Raw genomic sequence first — 19821 nt, 5'->3', positions numbered from 1 at the left:
GCTGCTCTCAGGGGCTCCCAGGCAGCTTCACAGACCTCTCAGCACGGCAGGGACTGCCTCTTGTTCTTGTTTTCCTAAATATACTTCTCTACCACAAAGATTTTTCCACACTGACTTGTGTTGGCATTAGCAGATCCCCCCAGATGTGGCTGCCTCCCTGCACCGCCTGCCTCTGCTGGGAACCCAGCTATAAAACTTCTGGCTGAGTTGCAAGAGAATAATTTTATCATTAATTTTTCCTTTCCTTCTTGAACCCCATTTTCCCTTCCTGGGATCTCTTGGAGCCAGCCCATGGGTGTTCAGTGAAATCGGGGGGTTAAGCTGGAAGTTCTCCTTCCAACGTTCACATCTTTGCACGGTTGATTTTAAAATGATGGTAAAGATTTAGGAAGGTTCTCAGCTAACAAATGCTACCAGCTAACCTGGGAAACATTAAATACCATTTAATCACCTGTCTGTTGTCACAGAGGTTTCACCCGGGGCAGGGGGCAGTTTTGGCAGCCCAGGCTGGGCAGATGCTGTTTTGTCAACCAGCTTTTCTAGCCCTGTGCCCAAACACCCCTGGGGAAAGGTCCTCAGCTTCTCTCCCCTCCATGCTCTGCTCCCACTCTCATTTTCCTAGGGGATCCCTGATGGTGAGACAGGAATCGAGGCATTATCCAACCCCCCTGAACTTCAGGGCTTGGAGCAGCACAGACTCCGTAGGTGGCAGCGGCCAGAGGTGGATCTGAGGTGCACTTGTGAGCAGGGAACACCCTCGGGAAGCATCTCCCTGCAGGCAGAGGGCATGGATCCGCCCAGTGCCCTCGGCTGGTGGAGCCATCCACTCGCGGTGGGACGCTGCTTCTGCCACAGCCGCCTGCTGAGAGCCTCAGGAACAAACCGGCCTCGTGTGTGGGAAGAAAACAATGAACAAAAAAATAAAGGAGAGAAGGAGAAAGGAGATTAAAAATTATAAACGGCAACAGACAACAACAACAACAAAAATATACAGCTTTCTCCTCAAACTGTTCTTTTAGTCCCAACAGCGTCTGCTGTGCAGAGCTCGCGTCTCAGAATTCACAGCTGCTCAAAAAACCCGAAAAAGCTCATGAATTATTTATCCCCGCTCAGATCAATCCTTCAGCGTGCTGTCAGAGAGGAATCAAAGCCCCAACAAGGCAGGCGGGCGAGGAAGCAGCTTCCAAACTCCCCGAGTGACCAGCAGGTCCCTCACCTGCCCCATCCTTGTCCCTGTCCCCCTGTGGCCGTGGTGCCCATCACACACAAACCATTTCTGAGCTCCTTCCACGATCCTGTTTATTTATAATTGATGGCAAAGGCTTACTCCAAGGCAAGTAAGTCACCTTGTTCCTAGGGAGGCTTCCCCCCTTGCCCCCAAATGCAGCCATTTCCCCCAGCACAGCACAACTCGAGGGCACCTTATCCCCAGCTCTGCCTTGCCCAGGGGACTCTGTCTCCTGCCTGCACCCTCTGAAACTCTTAAAATCCTGGACCTCTTTCCTCCTGTAAACTGGCAGGGAAGTTAGAGCAATTGCAGCAGCTGAGGGAAGGAACCATCCGTGTCCCTGTCCCCATCCCCATCCCCATCCCTGTCCCCACCGTCCCCTCTGTCCAGGGCTCTGCAGGGTCTGTCACGGAGCTGCACATGCAGAGGAGAGCAAAGGACAGTGACACATGAGGCCACCCATGTGTGCCCAGCCTCTCTGGTATGGAACAGGGGCGAGGGTGGGCTGGAAACACAGGAAACGTTTCAGCTTCTTTTCCTTTTGCTTTTCAGGTGAAAAATCCAGCTCTGCAAAGAGAGGTGGGCAATGTCCCCGCTCCCAGGGATGCTCCAGGCTTTGAGCTGTGGCCGGGAGTGCTCCCGGGCTCTTCCCTCGTCACAGCAGTGAGAGCAGCTCCCGCAGGAGGGGTGGCCCCGGGCCCCTCGGGCACCTGAAAGGCTGCCCCGCTGCAGGGTGAGGAGCTCTCAGCGAATGCACTGCGTTCCGTCTCTCTTTTTTGCACACCCCGAGTTTTGTGCTGTCAGCTCTGGTTTCAACATCGTTCCTGTATCTCCTCTCCTCCTGGAGCATCTCCGTCTGCCTGGGCGAATGCGACGCTGCTTAATTAGTGCCTGCCCAGCGCTGGCTCCGTCATTAACCCGCCCGCTGCTCCCGGTCCGAGCGGGGTCTGCTCCTGCAGAGCCCAGCCACGGCTCAGGTCACAGGGAAAGGCAGGAGCACACCCGGGACACCCAGACCCCATCCCTGCCATGCCTGGGGTCCCACACAGGGTTGCCTTTGCACAAAGGTGGGCAACTCGCTGCCAAAACCCCAGACAAACTGCGTTCCTCGCTGCCTTAACCTCCCCGGGCAGGGGGCGGTGGGCACAGGGGGCTCAGCTCAGCTCTGCTGCTGCTCCCCCCACTCCCTGCTGTCCCCATCCAACCCCCCCGTGATGCTCCGGGAGAGCCTCCAGCGCAGCCCTGAATTCCCGCAGCTCCCTCCCTGGTGCAAAGCCATTCATCAAGGCGCACAAACAGCTCGGCTGCTAAAGGCCACGCCGTGACAAAATGCCAATAGCTGTATTTACATTCAATATGTCCCGCTAATCTCGCCTTCAGGAGGCGTCTGCTGAACCTGCCCGTTCCTTCCTGGGCATCACCTCTTTAATCAGCCTCTTGTTACTGATCGCAGATTGATTTCAGTTCCAGTAGCCAATAGGTTTTCCTTTTAATTTTCAGCATCATGTTTAATTAAAGCAGGGTGGGTCCGACCCCATCAAATCATATCAAAGTCTGTCTAAGCCCCAGGTGAGTGAAAACACCAGCATAAATTATTGATCAAACTTTGTTCAGATTAATCTATCACTGCCTCTCCCCGGGCAGTGCGAGGACGGAGCTTGTGAGGTGTTTGTCTCGTGGCAGCTGTTCTGTGGCAGCTCAGGACACCGTGGTGGCCCAGCCAGGGAGATCAAAACTTGCTCCTCAAAAGCATCACATCTCCTCATCCTTTCCTCCCAGAAAATCCCAGCCCAGGGACACAGCAGGTGCTGGGAGATGCTGCTAAACTTCCCGGGCTCATTATCCACTGGGAGGAGGATGCAAACCACAGTGAGAAGCCAGGATTAAAGAAATCCCCATTTCTGCACAAATGCCAGTCTAAAAGCCCTGGAAGAACAAGTGTTTTTCCTCAGTCTTGGAGGCCCTGGAGCTTCAGGGTCAGTGGGAGTGATGCTCAGGGCAGGAAAACCTTTCTCCCCTGCCCTGCTGCAGAATTCCAAGTGATCAATGGAAACACAGCTCGTACCCGGAGGCAGCTTTATGTCAGCGTGAAGAGGAGATGAGGAGCAACAGGAGGTGGCTGTGATGGGCAGAGAAAACCAAGCAGACACGATGGGAGGTGCTGCTGCCCCTCCACCCGAGCATTTCCCCCTGAGCCGGGAGGGGTTTCTGCTCCTCTCGGGCTGGGCAAGAGCCTGAGCTCAGAAATGATCCAGAAATGCTAAAAAACCAACAAAGCCTTGGAGCACCTAAGAGGTCCTGTGGGGTTCAGCCCGAGCCGGCTGCTCCGGCACTGCAGCAACCCCAGCCCGGAGAGCAAACACGCCTTTGGATTATGAATAAAGATGGAGGCGAGGCATTCCTGCCGCTCCCAAGGCTCTCCTGCCTGAATACTAATTGCTGGTCTGAGCTAAGACTGCTGAAAAGCATGTTTGGGGCCAGGGTCTGGAAGAGACTGCAGTGCATTTGCATCATTCGGGGATAAAACAGGTGGTTTTGCTGGATTCAGAAAACTTCTGTTCTTGGAGTAAACTTTGGATGCTGCCAAAACCCGAGAGGGGTGAAGGGCTGCATAGAAATAGCTGGAGAGTGGGGAAGGATTGCCAAGAGCATCAGCTCAGCTCGTGAGTCAGCAGCATTAGCTCTCACCTCAACAAGCAATCTGCAAATTGTGCAAATCTGCTTTTCACAGTTCACCTAACCTGCGAAATGGCCTCAGATTTACAGCCCCGGCGTTCACGCTTAAAAACAACTGAGTTAATGAAGAAGCGGGAGGGAGGGGGGGAATTACACAAAGGCAGAGTTTGGGTTTCACCTGGAGCCATGGCTGGTGCCATTCTGCACGAGGGTTTCTGCCACAGGATGCTCAGCCGGGCTCGGTTTGCAGTCCCATCCCCACAAACACTTGGGGCTGGTTCCTGAACCAGGCATCCCTTTTGCTTCCCTATTTTTCCACCTGTTCACTGCAGCTGCAGCCCCCATCTGAACCGAGCACGGGGATTCTTTGATAAGGCAAAGATTTCCAATCCTTTCGGATTAAAACCCTCCCGTCATCAGACGCAAAACGGACAAGGAGATCAGTCTGTGCAAGGAGAAGATGAAAGGGGCCGTGTTTCCCCTCCCTTTGTAAAGTGGGGAGATCAATACCACGTTTCCAGTGGGATAAAAGAGCCAGCTCGGCTGTGGGGAAATTGCTGGGGAAGGAGGAGGCAGGAGCAGAGTGAACCGGTGGAATGAGCCACCCCAGGGTTTACCTTTAAAGTATTTTTAGTATTGAGCTCAGAAGAAAAAGCTGCAACCAAATAGTTCAGAGCAGGACAAGTAGAGGACATGGAGGAGTTACCTTTGGGCACAGGTCGAGGGGCAGAGCTGGGAATGGAGAGGGAGCAGAGGAGAGGAGGGAAGGTTGGGACAATTCCATCTGCTCCTTGCACTGAGCTTCTGGAACGCGTGTGACAGGAGGGTGGTGGCTTTGAAGCCTCTCTTGGGGCCACGCCCCTTGGATTTTAGATCTTTAAAAGAGAATCCATCAGTTCTTCATGCAGGGCTGTGTGTGAGAAGGTACCTGATAGTCCCATGTGTGTGAAATCCCAGTGTTCAGAAACCCTTGGGTGATGCTCTGGATAATCTCCATCATTCCATGGAGCTGTGCCACCATTTGGCTCCTCCAGCCCCATCCTGGCCCCGAGGCTGAGCCACCCTGAGCAAAACTTTGCCCACACTTTGCTGCCAACCTGTGCACCAGGGGCTTTTTAATGGGAACAAGGAGTCACTCACCTTTTCCTGCAGAAACTGGGACTGTCAATCCCATTCCAATCCTAATTTCAGATGGTGTTTGCTCTCTTTCCAGATAATGTCATCTTAATGTTCTCCAACGGGCTGCTATTAATCTTGTGCCGCAGACAGACGGATCATTAGGGATGGGGGGAGTGGGGGATCTGCAGCACAGATTGATCAAGCCCGTTACAAAAAGTGATGTGATTTATGTCCATATTACACCCCACGTATGGATATTTCTGTGGGCAAACCCAAGCACGTGCCCCCCACACAACGAGCACGGTGTGGAGGCATTTCAAGGGCTGTAACCAGATCCTGATGGGGAAACAGCTTCCTACAAACTGTGGCTGGAGAAGAGGCCAGGCCAGGGCTCCTCCAGCCTGTACTGGGGGCCTGACACCTCCTTGTCCATGGGACAATGCAAAGACTGTGGGGTCTCCCCATGGATCACCCCCCATCCCTCTTCTTGAGGGTTGGATCCCTTCTCTCTCTCCCCTCCAGGCTTCATTTCCCCTTCCCGCACAATGACTGAGGTGAGCATCAGACAGAACCTCCCTTCTCATCCAGCACTGCTTGGTGCACACCTGGGTCCCTGTGCCATCCTCCAGGTCCCCTCTGTCCGTGAGCCTCCGTCTTCAGAATGTCCCAAGCTCAGTCAGAGGCTGCAGGGACGCCCTTGGAGGGGTCATTAAATCAACACTGGAATCCAGGCTCTTTGCCCAGACCTATCTCCAACCTCCTGCTACTTCAGGGGTCAGATCCAACCCACGAGCTCCCTGTGTTTTATTCAGGCTGACAAAGCATCTCCACTTGTTCTACAGCATCACCCCGTGAGGTTTAACAGCTGCTGCATCCCCCTGTTGCACTGCTGCACCCTGGGACCTGTCCAAGATCTAGGGAAGCCAGTGGAAAACTCCCATTGGCATAAATCAATCCATGATTAAACAGGGGCTGTAAAGCCTGTGATACCTGAGGGATGAAAGATATAAATATAAACTCTTTTTCAAAATTTACATTTTAAAGCAATGCGGTTTTCCATGATGAGTAAAACCCCAGCATTGCTTGTTGTAGTGAAAATGAGGAGATCGTTCTCCTGATTTCAGGAGACACTGAGCACAGGGGGAAAGCTGCTGAAATCTGAGTACAAACCTGGTGGATAGAGAGGAGCACGTGTGCCAAAAGCACCTCAGGCTGAAGGATGCCACAAGCCAGGAGACTCTTCAGCCCCAATGGCCTTTGAGTGCAATGAAGAAAAGCCAAGAAACTCTTTATTTTTTGTGGTTTCCTTGAAATAACAGGGGGAGTAGACAAAATGCCAGGTATCCCAAAGTTACTTCTTTGAAACAGGAGCCTTAAAAGGACCAGTTTAATCGAAAGGTGATAAAACAACAAAACTCAAATGGCATCTGAGCAGACCAAAAGCACATTACTGCATGCTAGGAGCCTTACAGGAGAAAAGCTCTGGCTGGCAGCAACAATTTAAAATGCAGCTTAAAGACCAGCGACTTTGAGGTGGGTTTTTTGTTTCTGTTTTGTTTCATTTTTAAAAAAATTAATTACTTTGCCTTCTGAATGCCCTTCAAAAGCTTTGCTTTCTCTATCCAGCAATTCTCACACAGTGCTTGGGCAGAGCCCTGGTGGCACCAGACTTGTGAAAAATAGAGTAAATCCAACTTTTAATCTCAAGGGCTGAGGGTGTTAGGGTTTTTTTATATCACCACTGTTTAATGTTGAATATTTTCAGCACTTCTGATAACCAGGGTGAGGGTGTATTGATTTCTCCACCCTGTGCTATAAGGTGGCTTGTATTAAAAAAGAGATAACTCAGCTCTTTTCTAGTTCAGAGCCTGCCCATGTCTGGTTGTTTCTTAAGCAGTGGTGAATCGCTCTTTCTCCCCCAAGAAAATCCTTAGAAATATTCATAGATGAAAATTAAATACCAACTTTTCTGCTGAGTTTTGTAACAGTCCATTAACAGTAAAACAACCAAAAGGATTTTTAACAGAAGCAAATAAACCAGTTTAACTGATGTAACAGGAAACTGAGGTGTCAAATGTGGGACTATACCCAAAGATTAGAGCTAAATTTGTGAGGAAAATTCATGGTTTTAGAGCTTCTTGAGCAAGTTTGGGAATTTCTGCCTTGCAGAGGGCAGGAGCCCCTGCACACCTGCAAACTCTCCAGGGATCAGCTGTGATGATATTGGAGGGCTCACCTGTATTTTCCCAGCACGGTTGTCAGGTGAGTTTGGCAGGACTTCCTTCCTGATCCCCCACCACTGCTTTAAGGATGGAAGAATGTCCTGTCACAGCAATTTAAGTGTTCACCAGCCTGGCCTTTCCACTCTCCTACCTCAGCAATTTGCAGTTTTAATTTCACGGATGTTTGTAATTACAGCAAGGGGCTCAGTGAAAACAAAAAGCAAACCGGGAGAGCTTGGCAGCTCCGCTTCTTGGCGGGGTTTGTTGAATACTCTGGGATTAATTTCCTCATGTGTTTCTGTAGGAGAAAAGTACTTAATACAATGAATCTAATTTGGCTGTAACCTTCCACGGCCTCAGACCCAGATGGCACCTGAGCTGAGCTGAGGCCAGCAGCACATCCTGCAGCAGCATCAGTTCCTTCATCCACAGGTCCAGGGGAGGAAAAACCACCCAAAGCTCAGAGAACCACATGGGGCCTCAGCAGAGCAGACCTTGATGCAAAGGACCAGCACAGTTTCTCTCCCTCCCCTTAGCTGGGAGCACATTTCTGTCAGAAAACCAAGGTTTGGGAAGTTCAGGAAGAAGGGTTTGGAAGCGAGCGCGAGCATTTCATCAGAGTCACCTCCTGGCTCAGGAGGAATTCATCACGAGAGCAGGATTTACAGGAGAGCTGGGTAAAACCTCGGAGGAAGAAAACAAAATCTAATTAAGCCTCCTGTTAAGGTCGTGGTTTAGCAATTTTTGCTCAAATTCAGCATCTCGGGACATCACCCGCCTTTGGATGCTCCGTTCCCCTCCGGGACCGCCTTTATTCCCTCCCTGGGATGCGGCACCAGCCGGCAAATCTCCCGAGCTGCCATTCTCATCTGACATTTCCCTTCCCCTCAGGTCCCCCAGCGGGTTCTGGCCTCTCCAGCTCCGGGAACCGATGGCTGGCAGAGTTTTTCATCCAGCAGAAAATGAGCAGTGGCCACAGGTCACCTCTGCCTGTGGCTGCTCTCCGGATTGTTCTGAACCGAGGGGAACCCACAGCCCATTGTCACCCCCGAGCCCTGGCTGAAGACACTTTAAAAAAGCACTCCTGCTTTCTTTTCAGCATTTTAAAGAGGAATTGTCAACAGTAGCGAGGCTGTAAGGAAAGAAAAAGGGCTAAAAATACCTTAATAAACCCAAAACGCAGGGAGGAGGTGCAGATGGTGAGAGACAAGGGCACGGCAGCGCTGCACAGACACAGGATGCTGCTCTCCTCCATCAGCTTTATTTTTATACCAAGGCTACACCGAAATTTCCTGCTCATAATTCTTCACCTGTGGATGCCGAGGGAGCAGCTTGTTGTGAAACTCGATAGCTGGGACGTTGGTAGCACGGGTTAATTGTAATTGGGTACATCAATCCCAGCCTGCATTACTGTCCCGAGCGCCACTCATAATCACGTCCTCGACTCAAATATTTGTTCTCATGAATTCGAAATGATCTCACCATTAATATTTTTCACGTATTTGTTGTTTTCTGGCAATACTCCTGAGCTGATTTGCAGGAACTGTTGGAGATGTTGAAGACCAGAGCATGGGGCACCTTTAAACCCAAAATGCTCAGTCTCAGCACCTGAACAACAAAACTTCTCTGTCCTTGATCCCGGCCCTCTGGTTTTCAGAGCAACTTTTTAATCAGCACAACCCTGTCTGTTACCAACTACAAGGACTCCCATTTTAAATTAGCCTCCTTATTAACATAAAAAAGTAAATAAAATGAGAAATGCTCAGCTGTCCCTGGGTTCTTCCACCTCAACAGACAATAAAAGCCCATTTACATTCCTATGCCATACTTCATCTTTTAATCCCCCTTTCATTTTTATGACACAAACCCGGTAATCAGGTATTAGTGCTGCTGTTGAACTTCACAGAGGATAACATGCCAGATAATAAAAAATCCTGCTTGCTGCAGGGACACACCCCTGCCCTTCCAGGGGGTCACTGCTCTCCTTGTGTTAACAAGGAGCACGTCTGGAGATGTCTCTTGTTTTGATCATTTGCTTTTAAAGGGGAAGAAAAAAGACAGCCTCACAAAATCTAACAAGTTCATGACACACACGTCTTTATGAGACCTAATTATCTGATATTGGAATCACTGTCCCTCAAAGCAAGAGAGGAGACACAAACCCCAGTGACTCAGAGCCAGCTTTGTTTTGGGGCTGTTGCTCCCAAAACAACCAATTCCCTCCTTACCCTGCTGCTTCCAACCAGGGAATAACCATGGGAAAAACAGCTGATGTCTGATGTGAAGAAACCCAGCTGAAGCCGACCCTTCCCAGGTGTACTTGCAGCCAATCTCCTCTTCGGAAGGACACCAGGTGAGTTTAGAACAGAAGCCCTGACTTGCAGTGCTGCATTCGTGATGTCCGGGGCATCGGAGACCTCGGCTCGGGCTGTGGGATTCAGCCCCCATGAGACAGTTCCTGCTCAGTGCTGGGGGAGGGAGTCCAGGACATGGACCAAAGGGCCAAGCTCACTGATGAAACCTGTGTTGAGAGTCATCTTGAGGCTGATCTGCCACCCTCTTGCACAGATGTGAGCTAAATCCATGCACGGATCCATGCTGGGGTCACACCAGTGGAGGTGTGGCTGGCAGGAGGAACATTTGAGGTTTCCCTGCAGTGTTGGGTGAGAGCTGGAACGGGACCCTGAGCCTCCTGCCTCATCCCCTCCATGCCAGCATCTCCCACCTCCAGGGGCTCGGCTCTGGGGTGTTGGTAGAGCAAGGAGCAATGGATTCCCAGGTAAATACTGCTGGAAAGTCCAGTCACAGGGGTGTGAAGGGGCCAGTCCTGGCACTGCCCTCATGCAAACCCTCCATGGAGTGTGGCCAGTTCCTCTGGAAGGTTCTGCCACATCTTTGGAATTCACAGCTCTGGAGACACCAGAACAAGCTGTGGAGATGCTCAGGATGGGGGATCCTGCCACACACCAGAACCCCCCATTCCTGCTCTGACAGGGCAGTGCTACCCAAAGGAGCAGCACCCAAGACAGGACTGCAGCACCACAGCACAACACAGAGCCCAGAGGCTGCCAGTGACAGACAAATATCCTCATATTTAAGCTGCATTTCTACCTTGAAAAGCAATTTGCAAACCCACAGAGCGATTCTGACAAGCCTCACTGAAACCACATACTGAGTTCACAAGAAAGATGCTTCTGCCCACCTGCCAGCCCTAGGATTCATCATCAGGGCTTAAAAGTGCTCTACAAGGCAAGCTGGCTCTCACATTTGCAGAATTCCAGCAGCTTTTGGAGCATTGCAGCAGCAGTGGGGTGGGTGAAACCTGTGAGCCTTCAGAGGGTTTAGCCAAGGATGTCAATTTGGGATTGAAGAACCTGCAGGAGCCCTGACAGGCACCCAGAGCCCAGGAGATGTTGGTGTGGCCAGGGGTGCTGCAGTGCTGTGATGGGATTCCACTCTGCACTGTAAAATTTAAAGCCAAAGTGAGAGGCCAAAAAGGGAAACTTTTCCTACATCTTTTTCAAGCCCTTCTCCAAAAGGTTTAGCTTTGAAATGGGACCACACCACCAGCACTCTCTTGCTGCACCCCTGGGTTAATACTTCCCTGTGGATTCCTCTGGCTGGTGCACAACACCAATTAACCCAGAGATTAATTCAAAAAAATGTATTTGTTTCCTAGCCAACATTAAAAACTTTGGGAAAAGGCAACAAATATACAAGAAAGGAAAGAGAACAAACAGGCTTTGGTTAGAAAATTAAAGTTGTTTGCCATGGCTTGATGGCTTAATCAGTCGATCAATATTGTTCACAGGGCAGGCAGGGAGGGAGCTATGAGCTGTGATGAAAAATGCATGAGGGGACAAGGGAGACCTGGGAGTAGAAAATTAAAAAGTGAGCCTGTTACATTTGTCCAATATTGGCAGAGAAATTAAAGTGGTTTGGGGAGGGGTGCGGGGAGGGAATGGGGAGCGGCTGCGAATCTGCTGTGGATTCCCTGCACCAGAGAAACTTTCACATTAATTACGTTGCTTTCTTAGCAAAAAGATGGATTTTGTAACCTTTAGCACTCGCCAGCACCACGAGCACAGCGGGAGGGGTTTGCACAGGGGAAAACAGAACGGGATTTCTTCCCAGAGGAGCACGTTGGGCTCAGGGTGGGTGACACCAAGTGACAGTGCCCAGGGCAAGGGGCTGCACCTGTCCTGCAGCAGGAGGGGAGCTGGATGGATCCTGCACAGAAACAACCACGCTGGGATGATGCAGCTCCATCTCACACAGCCAGAGCCACCACAGCAGCTCTTGTTTCTGCATGGCCACCACTTCCCTTTTCTTTCTCTGCTCAATTTGGCTGCTCCTGATTCCGCAGCAGCACTGGCCTCGCAGAAATGAGCGTAAGGAAGTCTGGAAGATGCTCTGGAAGAGGTGAGAGCCAATCACTCCTTACGGATCACGGTCCTTGGTGTTTGCCTTAGAGATTGGGACTGCTTTAATAACTGCAACAAACTCTAATGGTAAAGAGCAAAGTCACTCATTCTGCAGTTAAACTGCTTTTGGTCACCCATCCTTTCTAAGGGTGACAGAAATAATTAGAATGCCCAGCATCCAAGTGACAAAGCTGAGAAGGAACACAGGAATTCTGTAACTGTGAGAATGGCTCTGTACTTAGGAGTGACCTCCCAGTTTTCACCCCTCACATTCAGAACTCAGAGCAGCCTCTGCTTTCCTTGGAGATCCACATCGCAGGGATAACCAGGCACTGCCACCAGGCACACGGACTGCCAGGACAACGAGCAGGGACAGGCAACAGGCTGAATCTAAACTGCTGGAACTCCTGAGCTGAGTTTCACTGCCCCAAATGAAAACACTCCAACCTGCTACCCTTAAAGGCTTGTGGGGACAGAAATCCCTGCTCCTCCCAAGGCTCTGGCGAGGGGAGAAGATCCTGATCCTTCTGCTGTGCTTCCTGGGGGAAGGAATGTGACAAAGGGGTTTGTGTTGCACTTCAGTAAGACAAATTATTTTTGTACTGAGGTACCTGTGGTGAATTGTGTGACTCTCCATCAGACTCCCCAATTACAGGTTTAAAATTTCAGGCTCAATTAACAGACTTGGACAACGCTGTTTTCTGCAACTAATTATCTCCAAATGCCAAGACACGATTCCACACACGGTACTTTTGTGAACCTCAGGATTTGCTTTCTACACCATTATTTAAGCATAAACAGAAGGGAGCAGCCAGCAGTGCCTAAAGCAGGCTGGATATCATATTATGACCTTTATAGTAACAAAAAAAAAAATGCTTATGCTATCAGAAAGCCAGGCCTTCTAATTAGCACAGCAATGGGATGGAGGGGGGGCCGATTATTTCCAAGGCTTGGGCTCATCCAAGATGCAAACGTTGTTCTGTCTTGGCTGATCTTTGGTCTGAGAAGGCTGCTTGGGTCAAATAACAGCACAAAAAGTTTTCATTAGGTAATTCAACTGCAGCTGGGTTTGAAATGGCCATTATCCCACTGCTGTGGTGATTCTTCTGTTTGGTGATTTGGAGTATTATTACTACTACTAATATGGGAAATAAAAAAAGAGATCTCATTACCAACATTCTCACACACACTCATTCTCCACACACAATGTTGTGCCTCCACAGTCATAAACATGCATTTTCTTTCAATGTCTCTTTCCTACAAGCCACTCCTGCTACAGAAGCTTGTCCACAGGCAGAAGGAACCTCAAAAATTACTCTGCAGCACTGTCAATTTATTTGACAATTAATGGAGTGACAAGGGACCTCCAGAGTTCCCCTTCCCAGCTCCCAAATCAGCTGATTACTGAAACCTTTGTGGTTTGTAGAGGAACAAGGTGAGAATGACAGTGGAATTAATCAAATTGGCTGTCAGGGGGTGACACAGAAGATGTGGAGTCAAGAAAATACCAGAGAAGACACTTCACCCACTACGCCCCAGGGCTGGGACAGGACCAGGGACCTTTCCCTGTGTCTGGGGGAAGCAAAAACAGCCAAGGCTCATAGGATGAACTTTCCCAGCCCTTCCAAGCTCAGGGATTGCTGGGAGGGATCCTGCTCTTCTCCAGCGTGTTCCATGTACATTTTAAATCATTTAGGAAACACTGGATGTCTGTGCTGCAGAAACTGCTTTAGGGCTGAATTATTTCACTACTTTCAGTTGTAGAACACGACTGTCACTGCTCATCACACATTTTCTAACCACTTAATACATGCAGATTTTGTTAACATTTCTCATTACAATTTTAGTAAAGGAAAACATCTGTTTCCCCCCTGCCTTAGAAAGTTACACTGCATCTTCCAAGCTGCCACATGCCTTTGAAATTCCATGTTTAATCAATGCCATAATCTTCTCTTCCACAGCAAAAATCCCAGCACTCATATAAGCAGCCTTGCAACACCCCCCCCCCCAACATTTCAGCATGTTTAAATGTTTCCAGTTTTCCTAAAGGAAAGAGCAGCACTGAAAAATCCACACCAAACCCGAGGGTTTTGTTGACCAAGTAACGAAACGAACAGCACAAATTTTGGGAATACAAAATTTATTTCAAACTTATAAAAGTCTTCAGCATTGCAAATCCTGTCACAAAATGCAAACTGTACAATGGATATTTTCATTAAAGCTTAGCATAATGATAATTACTGCCACATCTTCCCAGGCAGATCATTTCAGATCACACACAGCTCCTTCCCATCTTCTTCAAGATGTATCAGTCTCACTTGTGCCTCGCAGATGGCTGCTCCAGAGTCAAATGTTTCAGTGCAATCTCACTGCTTAGGACAGGGAGGTTCAGGAGTGGAACCATCAGTGCTGTCCCAAAGCCCCAGAGTGCTGAGTCCTCATGGTGGCAGGGTCTGGGCTCCTACTGCCTGCAGGTGTCATGGAAAGCCTCGAGTGTTCGGAAGTCCCTCCATGTGGGTGGCAGGCCATCCTGCAGGAACTTCCCGCAGCGCTGGCACGGAGCCTGGAACAGCTTTATGTAACTTCTTAACCAGGTCTAAAAGGAAAAGGGAGAGAAATTAAAGAAAACTTGATGTGGATGTTTCCCTTTGTCATCATTCTTGTCACACAGGAGCAGTAAGGACAGAGGATGTGCTTTGGCCAGGCCCCAGTGAGGCGCCAGGTTGATTTTATAAACACAAGCACACTGAAGATTACAAGGTCACTGTAGAGATGAATTCTCCACTTTATTAATCATCTCTTGCTTTTTTAGTCACTTAAGCAAATTTTTTAATAGAAATTCCTGCCCTGTGAGCAGCAGGCATTCGCAGCTCCAGAATCGTGAGGGAAGGCGGGTGCTGCAATGCCTCCTATTTTTACTGGGATATGATTGTTCCTGATGGTGCCTTCTCCAGCTGAGCATTGGTTTGTCTCTTGCCATGGCCATCTATCACCCCCTGCTGCACTCCCACTGCAGGTTGGGCTCCTCAGAGCTAAGACAGAAGGACTCCCACATCCAGCTAATGAACTTCCTCTCTAATGCGATTTTAGGATCAATACTCACTGGTCATAAAAACACTGAGCCATTTTAAACCTGATTACACTGATGACTACATATATATATATATATATAAAAGGCCAGTGGTGCTGAACAGCACAGGGTAAGTTCAGATGTTCCCTCATGAAGCTCCTGCCTCTGAAATGGGTTGTTCCCATTGTCACACGCAGCAATGAGCATTACATAACCCAATTCGCCACTCAAGGAGATACACAGCTAAAAAAGCCCTAGACCAGCAGATTTATCCTGTGAAGGATGCACATGAATCTTGTCATATAAAGTCCTATTGAATTACATCGATAAGAGAAAATTGTTCTCTGAAGAAGAGGTCAGCTGAGTTTATTGAAACAAATCCTTCCATCTTCATCAGAGTTTTCTCTATAGCAACCAAACCTTGGGCTGTCAATAACTCTCCTCCAGAAGAACTAGATCTTGTCTGGGCTGAGCAGTAAATATGGGGACAAGGGCAACACAACTCTACAAGTAAATTGCTGTTATTTACTTCAGCTTGGATGGGCTTTGGTTGCACTACCGAGAAATCGAATTTTCTGAGCCATAATACAAAAATAGGTAAATGAAGTTAAATTGTGCACTTGAGACATCTCTTGACAGAAAAGAAAGGAATGGGTTCTTCATTCCCATCAGAAAATTAGGGCTTTAGAACATCCTGTCACATGGATTGCACAAGAGACAGGTGAAAGGCTCAACATATTGACACTTGTGCTGGTTTTGCTTTGTTGGAAGTTTTGGTGTTTTCTCTGATCAATACAGCAGGGCCTTGGCTCACACAAACGACTTGTTCTATTAAACATTCTTTTTCAGGACCATGTTGAACATGGATCTGACCAGTAATGGTTGCTTTCACCTTTCAAAACCTATTATTTTAAGATGCACTTTGCAAATCTCTCATCTTAGTGGCCTTTTTATTAAATAACCAATCCAGCACAGCAGGGAGGGGAGCCTGACTGCTCTGAAATTACACACTGGAAATTAAGGATGCAAAAGAGTGAATGGAAAAATGAGATTTTTGTTTCTCAGTCTCAGTTGCATTGCTCCAGGTGAAGGGGCAACATAAGGGAAGGAAATGGAAGAAAAAGCCTGAATTGCAGAGAAAATCTCCCCCTAAATCCTCCACTGGGAGACTGTGGCAGAGAGAACAGCAAGAGCCTCCACTGCCAAATTCATCTTGGTAGAAGGAATTCTGAATCATAATTCCTTGTTCTCACCCTCTGATTAACAGGGCTGCTTCTTATACAAGTTTATTGCACAAATACGATTCTAAATAGAAACAGAATTAAAGGGGATAAACCTAAATCTGTGTATCAAGGTAGAATAGTATTGGATTAGTTTTATTCAGTAAGAAAAGATCTGAATACTCCAGTATTTCCTTGCTTCTCCAAACACCTGCTGATGTGCTGGAGGAACAAAGTTTGGATACAGCAAAATGGAACCTTCTGGAAGTAGTGCCCAGCCCTTCCCAAACTGGCCAAGCTGCCTCAGCTGGAATACACTGACTGGGAATTTCCTCTTACCAGGGAACTTCCAGTGGAGCAGAGTTTGTCCATCCAGAACTTGCACAGAAGGAACAGGCAAAGGGCTGGGCCATAGGAAAGAGTTTGGTTGAGGAGAGTTTTTCCTCCTGTCATGACAGATGACCCAGACCTTTGCAGACAGGAATCATCAGGCCAATTTTGAGAGCTGGGACAGAAGAGCTGTTCACAGCTCAGTTTTCCAACACCAATTACCCCGGGGAAATGGGATGAGCTCTTCATCCCTGTCCAGGTATGAGACACCAAGAATCACAATCTCCACTGTGCAGCTTGTTTGAACTGGGGAAATTACAACTGCATCAGAACTGCCTGATGTCAATCACTGCAAACACCCTCAAATATAACTGGAAAAATGTGTTTTCCAACACACTTACCATGAAAGACCTGACCACCACATCTGGCATCTGGGGCAGCTGGTAGTGCAGCAGGGCAGTGGTTGCATGATCTGTCACCTGCATCAGACCAAAGGAGAAAGAAAATACCTTTATTCACTCCCCATTTCAGACAAAGCAATGTTAACCTGCAGGAAAACTGTAAATTCCATGGAGAGGCAGCAAAGCAGGAAGTACAAGGATTACTCAGTTTCATTTCCTCTGAAACCAGGAATCAATTAATACGATTACGGTTTGTAAGTACTTCCCTTACTAGAAGATTTCTGATAAAAAGCCCTTTAATTTCCCAGACAGAGCCATAACAAGATCATACATCTGGGAATTGCACGTGGACACAATACATATAAAATGTGTATTTATAGTAACAAGAATAATTAAAGAAAAATCAGGAAAACTAACCAGTGCTGACAGATTTTTTTTTAAATAACTACCATTTAAAAAATTATTCTGAAGGGGCAGTTTCTGGCAGGTATAATACAATTTTCTAGCAGTATTCAGCCTGTCAACTGTTACCAGCACAGTCAACAGCTTACTGCTTCTTAAAAATTCCAGGCTGAATGCAAGAAATTATTGGAAAAACTCTTTAGGCTGGACAATAAAGAACTCAAAACAACACAACCATAAAGAGCTCTTTCACAGATTTCAACTCCTAAACCTCAATGGTCCTCATCAGTAATGTCAAAGCTTCCAACAAAATACATGACTTTATAGAGAGTGATTAAATTGTATTTTCTAGTTCTAACATGGAGGAGTGGAGCTCTTCTCAGGGCCAGTCTACAGACTGCAGCAAACTTTGAGTAAGAGAAAGTGAGAACTGAAATTCCCATTGCTATTCCCAGCTAACTCCAGTTGTTCCCTGTTTGCAGTTCAGTCTAATTCAGCACTGGGAGCTGGAACACTCCAAGTTTCACTGGAGAAAAGAGAGGCTCGTGCTCGACGCTATTCAGGGAGGTGAATCTGCCAAAGGATATATTCCTGAATAAATCCATGAATAGCCAGGCTCTCATTCACACTGTACAAACTTCCTCCACAGAACAGTGCATCACATCAGGCTGTCCCACACCGAATCCTGTTTGAGTTTTCCTGCTATTTTAGACCCAGGATCTGCTGCCATCGTTCGCACACTCCCGGCTCTGAGAGCGGCTCCGTTCAGCGTGAGCAGGGACATGTGATTCTGACATTTGGAAGGGAAAACTTTCAGGATTTTGCACATTCTGGTGAGTTTGCAAAAATATTCACAAAATGGACCTCGGCCCGTTTTAGCCATTTATGTGTTACCATGTAAAAATAAATATGAGAAATAATGTGATGAACTGTGCATTAATAGCACAGCATAACTCAAACCAGCCATTTCTTTTAAACACATCTCATGTGGTGCTCAGAAGCCAACCCAAGCCCCACCAGCTATCTGAATTTTTTTAAGATGGTGCTTTTATAGGATAGTAGCAGACATGTCAAAGAATAGGAAGTTCTGAAGATATTTATGAGCAGCCGTTCTCCTTCTGCTGTATTTCTACTTCTAACAAACTGCAGTTTGTTTTTGGTTTTTTTTTTAAATCCTGAACAACAAAGTTGTTTTCTCTTGGTACTGAAAAAAGTTGCTTAAAAAATACTGCTCTTAACAAATTTAAATTGACTGGCCACGTTGGCAAAGTTGCCCATATGCTGTTCCTATTGTAATGTAAAGATAATGAGATTCCTTGGGGAGATAAAAGCCATCCCAACATTGCTGGAACACTAATAATGCCTTCTCCACGAAAAGAAGGCGATTTCTACCCTAAGCAAGAGCTGGTATCTAAAAAAGATCAAAGTGGGTGTCAAATTTGAGGAAGAAGAGTAAGGAAATGACCTCCCTCCCCTTCCTAACCCAGCAAAGAACGTGATGTCAAACAGAAAAGAGCTGGGCCATGGATAAACTGCTCAGGGCATGGGAGTGAGGGAGAATAACACCCCCCAAGACGATGAGAGAAAACACAAACTGACCAAGATTAAAACACAAGAGGAAAAAGAAAAAAAAGAGGAGGGGGAAAAGAAAAAAATCCCAGAAGATCAATACCCAGCTTTCCTAATGGCAATACAATTTCACACCAAAGTAAAGCAAAACAAACTGTGTATGTGCCAGCTCACTTAAAGGACACACTTTTTCTTCCAGCCAAGTTGGAATCAGAAACTAATTTATTCTGGCTATAGGATGATATTTTTTACATCTCAGGATTTTTTTATTAACTTCACTTTTATTGTGGTGCCTTACCTACTGCTATCTAAGTTATCAGTCACTTTCTAATTTCTCTGCCTCTTTTTACAGGGAAGCATATTCAGGGGAGCACACATTGATTGGGATAGCTCTGCTCTGGACCTTGAAATGGATTTCCAAGAGATCTTGCAGAAGAGCTCAATATTTCACAATTCATCTATTGAAAAACATTTGGGTTTCTTGTCTGAAAAAAAGGTAAAACAAGGCAATCTCCTGCAGCAAAATTCTGCTAAATAAAATAGCCATTGTTTAACTAAGCACTTGGAGACTGAGGAAAAGAGACTTCAGTTACATGGGAAAAACAAATTCTGGCAAAGAGATTCAATTTTTCACAGAAAGAGTTGTAATGCATTGGAACAGTACTGCTCTGCTGAAATGAGTTTTCCAAAGGTGACACATCCAGAAATGGCTTTATTGGGCTTTGATGACACTGTTTAGTCATACAGCATTTCCAAAGCTGGAAAATCCATTAAAAAAAAATTAAATTATACAATTTACAGGTGGAGAAGGCTGAGCAAGTACTTCCTGTAACTGGGATAAGCAAAGACCTAAGGCACAGCTTTGCTCCACCACAGATCAGGTGAACATAGCTACACACCTGGCCTAATAAAACCATCACATGACTATATTATAAAAGCTCTCCCTCTCCCCATGTATTCTACCTCACTGCCAGGAAATACCCTTTTGGAAAGTAGGTGCAGAACTTCCTTTAAGAGCCACAACTTTCCTTGCCACTTACTGGTTTATTCCCTCAAGCATGGCACTGACAACTCCATCTAATATAAAGGGATTCTTTAAATCCCCTGAAAGGTTTTTAATTTTTTCTTTTTCTAAACCCTTGTAAGTTCATGGCCTTAAC

The 19821-nt window shown here is 47.3% G+C and overlaps 1 protein-coding gene across 1 annotated transcript in view; it reads right to left on the bottom strand.

Annotated features, from left to right (window-relative positions):
• Positions 1 to 13802: 13802 nt before the first annotated feature.
• Positions 13803 to 19821, bottom strand: part of MED27 (mediator complex subunit 27) — an 84231-nt gene continuing 78212 nt past the window's right edge. Inside the window, exons 7-8 of the mRNA XM_082295444.1 lie at positions 16691 to 16768; positions 13803 to 14265 (exon numbers count right to left, since the gene is read on the bottom strand). Coding sequence (XP_082151570.1) covers positions 14131 to 14265; positions 16691 to 16768 — 213 coding nt within the window. The 3' untranslated portion in view covers positions 13803 to 14130. The remainder of the gene's footprint in view (positions 14266 to 16690; positions 16769 to 19821) is intronic.

This window comes from Coloeus monedula, assembly GCF_965178545.1.
Source record: "Coloeus monedula genome assembly, chromosome: 21".
In the NCBI taxonomy this organism is placed as follows: Eukaryota; Metazoa; Chordata; class Aves; order Passeriformes; family Corvidae; genus Coloeus; species Coloeus monedula.
This window is presented reverse-complemented; position numbering and strand designations above follow the sequence as displayed.